Source organism: Montipora capricornis, chromosome 2 (assembly GCF_036669925.1).
Source record: "Montipora capricornis isolate CH-2021 chromosome 2, ASM3666992v2, whole genome shotgun sequence".
Taxonomy (NCBI): domain Eukaryota; kingdom Metazoa; phylum Cnidaria; class Anthozoa; order Scleractinia; family Acroporidae; genus Montipora; species Montipora capricornis.
This window is the reverse complement of record NC_090884.1, coordinates 61,857,871-61,865,370: the sequence shown is the minus strand read 5'-3', so window position 1 is coordinate 61,865,370 and position 7,500 is coordinate 61,857,871. Positions and strand designations below refer to the sequence as shown.

The following is a 7,500-nucleotide window of genomic DNA, read 5'->3' as shown; positions in this document are numbered from 1 at the left end:
AATAGATTCCACGTATTCCTAATATTCTCTTCTAGATTCACTCTGGATCTTTTTCTTGATGTCCTTAATTTTCAAATCAAGAAGATGGTAATGCTGTGTATCATTTAGTGCTAGAGCCCTCTTCTGCTTAATGTTTAATCTTTCTCGTATTTTAATGAGACATTTAATCCCGTGCTTTATTCAAGGTAGATTATCTTTCTGTTTACAGCTCTTGTGTGGGATGTTTCTCTGCACCTTTATGGCATCTTTAAACAGAAGCCACAAATAGTTCACTGACGTTGATTCTATATTTGCCTCAATAAGCTTGCTTGTAATTAGCAGGTCTGCCTAAATTCAATGAAGTGTCGACAAAAACTATTTAGAACTCACTTTCTTAGTAAAAACCCTAATAAACGAAAATTTTATAAAGCTTAAACATTAAATTAAACTTGATGTTGTTAAGCAAACTGGAATGTTATGGAATAAGAGGAACTCCTGTGAATTGGTTTCACGCTTATGTTTTAAGCGGGAAACAGTCTGCAGTTTTTGGATCTGAATCTTCCAATCAGACAATGCTATGTGGCACCCCGCAATGAAGCACCCTTGGGCCTCTCTTATTTTTATGGTACATAAATGACCTGCCAAATTGCTCAGAACAATTGGGTTTTAAACTTTTTGCAGGCGATGTGAATATTTTTGCCACTGCGGAGGATCTTAAAACTCTCGAATATTTAATGAACTCTGAAATGTCCATATTGAAAAAGTTGTGTGATATTAATAAGTTATCTATCAATATGAGTAAAACAAACTTGATAATTGATAATATGATAGTAGGGTCTCCAAGGAAAAAGGACATAACAATTAATCTTAGCCCAAGGAATATCGATCGATCGATCGTCTCACACAATAGATCGTAATCAGTGTATAAAATATCTAGGAGTTATGATTGATGAGTTTTTTACTTGGAATGCAGTATCACTTTATTTGTTCCCGTATATCCCGTAATATTGAAGTGATATTGAAACTAAGATATTATCTCTCTATTCAACAACTCAAACAAATTTCTTATGACTTAATTTATCCTTACATTTCGTATGGCATATTAGCTTGGGGAAGTGCATGTAAAACACATGTAAAGAGAATTCAAGTGAAGCTTAACCACAGTGTAAGATTTTTAATTTTGTGACATCATGGTGGTGGTTTTTTTTATCGCCGCAAAGACCAATCTTCTATTGGTCCGAGAACCTGAGAGGGAAACCAACTGCAAGTTATTATGGTGTAAACTCGACTGCGCAGGACGAAAATCCATCCATATTGGTGCATATTACAGACCATATTTTGATGACGAAGAGAGCTTGATGGACATGGAAAAATCACTGATCACGTTTAAGAGTAATCTTGAGATCATCCTGGCAGGAGATTTCAACTTTTCTGCCTGGGATTAGTAAAAATTGCTAGCTAAAGCCATGTTCACGTGCCTGCCTCCACAACTACTTCTCTGACTTGTTAGATGACTGTGGCCTCGTGCAAATAGTAGAAGAAGCAACCAGGGAACTAAACATATTAGATTTAGATGTTGTCAATAACCCAACTAGAATTCACCAGATAGACATTATACCTGGCATCTCTGATCACGATTGTCCAGTTGTGGAATTAGATATCCAACATATCCGCCATCGCCAGATCCCGCGGACAAAGGGGTTTCAGGGTTAGGGTTAAAATGGCGTTGGATATCCAAAGTTTAGCAGACTGTTTTATCTTTTTGTTCGATAATTTACGCAAGGGCGCGTGTTTACCAGACAGAGATTGTAACACATGGACGTCGTTATTCATGCTTTCATTAACGTCCTCAGCGACAAGTTTACTAAAATCTATACATTCAAGATCATCACCCTCAAAAGTGAGAGTAATCTCGGAAGTATTTCTCGTAACATCGAATGTGATTGGCTCGCTACGCTAGCCAAAATTAAAAGACTAAATAATTGAAACAATGACTTAGACTTAAAAAGCAATAGAAGCTGTTTACAATACCAAACAATAGCAGGTTACGAGAGCTGATACACTACTGAAGTATTGTTTCTTGGCGCAAGGGAAAGCGGTTAGCAACTGAAGAGAAGACGGCCAAATGATCTGTTATATGTGCTAAACATATCCCAGCTCTTGTAATTTTTTTTTTGTGATCAATCAAAGTTGTGGTATGTTCCGTTATACGAGTGGCTTCAGTGATCAATGGCATGTGACCCAATTCAAGAAGGATGTCTTGATAGTCAAATGATTGGTTATTTTTACTGTAATTTAGCACGTTTATGTCTGTCACCTAAAACAAAAATCTCGTTACCTTTATTGTTTAAATTTTACAATTGCTCTTTAAGCGCATTGTGCAGATGGGCGCAGTCAGTAGATCGATGGGTGTCTATTAATGCATCCAACTATTATTTTCTTTTGTTTTCTCTCCGTAATTTCAATCCAACATGATTCTATTCCTTCCCCATATAATTCCAAATCTTGGCTCCTAATGAATTTAGTTATCGAGAAATATAAAGGCCAACACCTTCTTCTCTACAGGTCGTAGAATTTGTATTTTAAAAAAAACATAACCGGGTATGCTGATGTTACAAGTGTTTCCCTCTTAAAGCACTATCAATTATTGTCTCGACTAGCTGATTTCTATCTGAGTGTACTTTTTTTCTGTAAGGATTGCATACAGTCTGCAATAAACTTCAACTTGATTTCTTTGAGTTTGTGCACAGGCTTGAACATTTTTTCTCAAAAATTTCAATTCGACGCTTAATCGTCGTAATACTACGGAAATGAAAAGAACCGATGGCCTTTACCCTTAGCTGGAAGAAAGTGAAATCTACATTTTGACATTGTAGTAATGTCACAAACTGAACCAAACATTTAAAAGTTAATGGCCAACCATAGAAACCAGTATCCACCAATACTTCCAATCAAGGTTGGTCACTAAATCATTCATTGTAAGCCGATGAGCAGCTGTGGTCCACCGAGGCTTAAGCAGCATTGCATCTACATCGATAAGTTCCTTTGACTTATGGCCGTTTCTGCTAATATACCACATACCACGCCAAGCTGGCCAAACACATGGCAGACCACAATACCGGAAACCGTGTGCCCTAATCTTTGCGAGTAATGTGTAGGTTTTTAATTTCCCACAGATACAAACAGTGCATTGTCTTATTGCCACAAAGAAACGACTAATAATAAATGGAAACGTAATTAGTTTTACGAATAGCATGCAATTGTCCTATGGAACATCGTTTGAGCCACCTTCAACAACCAAAACACTGGTCTTCCGTAAAACCAACTTGCCCATTAACACACAACTTACTAAGGCACTTATTGTATCCTCCTTTGAATTGTGGTATTCCCATTTTATAAAACACCAGTTTTCATTCCCTCATAAAAGAAATTACCAGTTCAGTCCCATAATCGCATTAAACACAGGTACGTTTTGCGTACCTAGTTTATTCATAGTGTATGTGGACACGTTTTTAGTTTCAAGTATGGAACCTTGTTTTTCTTTCATGGCAGGTGTCAGATTTTGGACTAGCAAGGGGAGCTGATTTTAATTTAGAAGGTGGAAAATTTCCTATCAAATGGACAGCTCCTGAGGCCATCAAACAGGGGGTATGGTAGACTCACTACTCGAGCTAAAAAAAGGCACTAATTATTACAGATCAAGTGGCTCCGTCAACATCAGTGAAAGCTCAAATGCACTTTTTTTAACATTTGAATTCTCTGTATTCATTCAAATGTGTGAGGGTGAATGCCAAGCGTGCTTAACAGCGCTCTACCTTCATGTTCAAGGTTTACCAGCGTGGTGAAATCAACCTAGGGATTTTCTGGCCATTCGGTATTTACACCTCATTGGGTGAAGAGAGAGTTATAGTTTTTCACTTTGACGTTAGTTGAAATGGTTGTTACATCTTAATAAGTAATAACCGTTAAAGACTAATTGACAATTATTCGCCGAGGGCGAAGTGATTATCGGTGAATATTCACCGAGACGAAGTCTAGGTGAATATTCACCGATAATCACTTCGCCTTCGGCGAATAGTTGTTTTAGTATAAATACACAGGTAATTATTTCAAAAAAGAGAAAAAAAACATTTCAACGCGAAATCATCGTCAATTACAGTGGCAAATAATCCAAGATAGCGAACCAATGAGAGCGCGCGATTTTGTATAATCACCTGTGTGTTTATACTAAACAGCATTAAACGATGGAATTAGCATGTAGAAAAAGAAGGGTAAAAACTATTTTACCAAAACTATTTTATAACTAAGATGCAAAGGATTAGTATTACTCACAAACTGCTGTGATAGAAATTTCAAAAATTCAGAAGTACGTTTGCACTTAGCAATATGAAGATAATCCAAAGCTTCAGCGAAATGTGATGGCAAAACGAAATTTTCTGTGCCATGGTTGCCTTAATTTATGATAATGCACGATACAAAACCCCACAAATTACACCATCATAGTTTGTTTATTTACGGTGTGACTTCATGGCTTGAATATTACATTGTTATGAAACATTCCAAAAATGGTGACTTATGTGTTCTAACAATAACACCAGCGTTGTTTATTCCATAGCAATTTTCAACCCAATCAGATGTATGGAGTTACGGTGTGTTGTTGTGGGAACTTTTTTCATTTGGGAGAACACCATATCCTCGAGTGGTAGGTGATAGATTTTTTTAATGACTGTATGGAGATGATTGATCTCTTCATTCATCTTTGTTACACAAGGTACATTATTTCCTTGAAAGGCCTAACATACTGAAGCATGTGCTACCCAAAAAGACAGACCATTCATGTACTACTCTGGTATTACCTTTCGCCTAGATATGGAAATTACAATAATCTATACTTAATTGGACGCTCCCCATAGGGGCTTTTCAGGGCCAATGAAACAATTAACGAAACGACGGAACAGAACAACAACAACAACTGTTAAGAATCCCAACTGGCCGGAGGCAAACCAGTCGTCTATTTACAAGTGCAGCTGGGAAGCTGAAGTTGGTGAAGCTAGGAGTTTGAAGGGGTCATGTCACGCAAAGTGATGTAATTTCATGATACCCAAAATGCCCAAAAAGTAGAATGAAGCATTGCATTGCATAAAATAAGCACAGCAAAAGGAAAGAAAAGCACGCATGGACAAGAATGGACAAGATTGAAAAGGAATTGAAGAAAAGCACGGATGGATAAGAATGGACGAGATTGAAACGGATTGCATTTGGGTAATCTTGAAATTGTCGGGTTTTTTTTTTGCTCAGAATCATCTTGTTTGTGATGTAACGATAATTTTATCAGTGAAGGAATTCCGCATTACCATTTTCGGGTTTTAACTCGTGAAACACCCTAAAATAACGTGACATAGCTGCTTTCAAATGGTGGCAATCAATCGAATCTTGAAAGTATTTTGTAGTGCTGGTAATTCGATTAAATGTGTTTGTAAAGAACATGAGCCTGTCTGCACGTGTATTGCACTGTGCTTCAGATCGTGCAATTAACTTTTTTCGGTTTTTCAGCACATCGACAGTGTGATGGAGACGATTGAGAGAGGTTATCGCATGGAATGTCCTGATGGATGCCCACAGAAAATTTACTGTGTCATGCGGAATTGCTGGGAAATAAACCCAAAACAACGACCATCATTTGAGAAAATATATGCAGTATTAGATGATATTTATAGATCATTTGTGCCGGGTAACAAATTTGAATGAGTATTTTGGCTTCTAAGCTGTAAATTGTGTATTAAATAGGAGACTGGTTTCAATAATAATTACTCTATTATCGTTCCCTTCTTGCAAAATTAATATCAGCAGTCTCAGCTCTTGAATGAATTCAGTGGCTTGCACAGCGACTATATCCTATCGCTTTATTTTATTGGCTTCAGTGTGGTCATCTCCTTTTGTTCGTTTAAATCAGTCGTGGTAAATGGAAATCATATATATTAAAAATTGTAACCAGTTAAGAAAGAAACTCGTACAGCTGTAGGTGTAGTAATGTTGTTTCTAATTCCTAAGTAGAATAAGGAGGCAATCAACTTTTATATTTATGTGATGAGTTTGTTACTATTTTTGTTTTAAATATTTGAGGACTGTAGCCCAATATATTTCCTTTCATGGTATCTTTGCATAGGTTACAAGACCGTTTTAGAGTAAAGCAGGCCTGATTTTGTAATTTTTAATTGAAAATAGTGCTGTGTTTGAAGCAACGGCTAACTTCATTCAAATTATGTTCAGGTGCAAGTTACAACACATGTACATATTAGCGTAAAGAACTCGGGTTAACGCCTCCGTGTCCTTCCCAGCACTTCGAATGTGAGTGTAAAACACGAGATTTAATGAGGCCATGCTAATGTAGGTTTCTGAAGTCAACACACGATGCATACCTGGATCACTTTAGTAGTGTTATGTTACAGGTAAAGCAAATTATGGAAGGGCTGCTTTGCAGATTCCTTGTTCTTGATGGTAGTCTCGACGTAGCAGGTAATTGTAATTTATAGCAAATCAAAACACACTTGGTAAGACTGAAAGGAATCCTCGCTTTCTCATCGAAGACAATTAGTGACACACAAAAGGTCATTAGACTGTTCATCGCACGGAAGTGTTACATTGTACCGGGGACAGCTATTCTTAGAGTTATTTTCATAGAGTTATGTCGTAGAGTTAGAGTTAAGTTTCCAAAATCCTGAATTCACGATTTTGGACTGCCAAAATCCTGAATTCACGATTTTGGAATTCAAGATTTTGGACTACCAAAATCTTGAATTCCAAAATCGTGAATTCAGGATTTTGGCAGTCCAAAATCTTGAATTCAGGATTTTCGCAGTCGTTAACTCTAACTCTAAGTCATAACTACTGAAATAACTCTATTGATAGTTAACCTCTATTGTACCTTTACAAAGCAGTTTAATTAATAACTCGTTGCTTGGAATTTTTTCAGTTCAACCAAAGCGACCGCTTTTCTATGTTTTCACATGACGTCACGACCGCCATGTTGGTGCCCTAAACAAAGAAAAGGCGGCCTCCGGGAATTTAACTCTATTATTATGCAAACGCTTCCTTTTGTTTTCTTTGAAAAACATGGCTGTTGATCACGTGAGTGAAAACCAGCAATATTTTTGTTGTGGCATGTTGTTGAACAATAGGCTTTTTACAGTAACAATGAGTGTTCAATACAACACACATAATTATTTTTTTAGTTGTTATGTCCGGTTTGGGTTAACCTGAAAAAATCATAGTTTTGAAATGGAAAATACGGTAAGCTATTTTTCTACTGCAGTGTCATTCCTTTTATAAAACAGCCTCAAAATCGATGAGGGAAGTCTTTCTCGCAAAATGGTTATCAGTACTTGATAGTTGCAAAAAAACGGGCAAAATGCTTTCAACTTTTGCATAATCGGTGGCAATGTTAAGGAGCTTCTGCGGAGGAGCTTCTGCGGAGGAGTTTGGAGAAGTGGAGTTTTCGTATTCTTGGCAGATGGTTTTCCC

The 7,500-nt window shown here is 37.0% G+C and overlaps 1 protein-coding gene across 1 annotated transcript in view; it reads left to right on the top strand.

The window, feature by feature from the left end:
* Positions 1–7,265, top strand: part of LOC138030411 (tyrosine-protein kinase CSK-like) — a 60,981-nt gene extending 53,716 nt beyond the window's left edge. The window contains exons 15-17 of the mRNA XM_068878331.1: positions 3,532–3,627; positions 4,595–4,681; positions 5,533–7,265. Coding sequence (XP_068734432.1) covers positions 3,532–3,627; positions 4,595–4,681; positions 5,533–5,727 — 378 coding nt within the window. The 3' untranslated portion in view covers positions 5,728–7,265. The remainder of the gene's footprint in view (positions 1–3,531; positions 3,628–4,594; positions 4,682–5,532) is intronic.
* Positions 7,266–7,500: the final 235 nt, after the last annotated feature.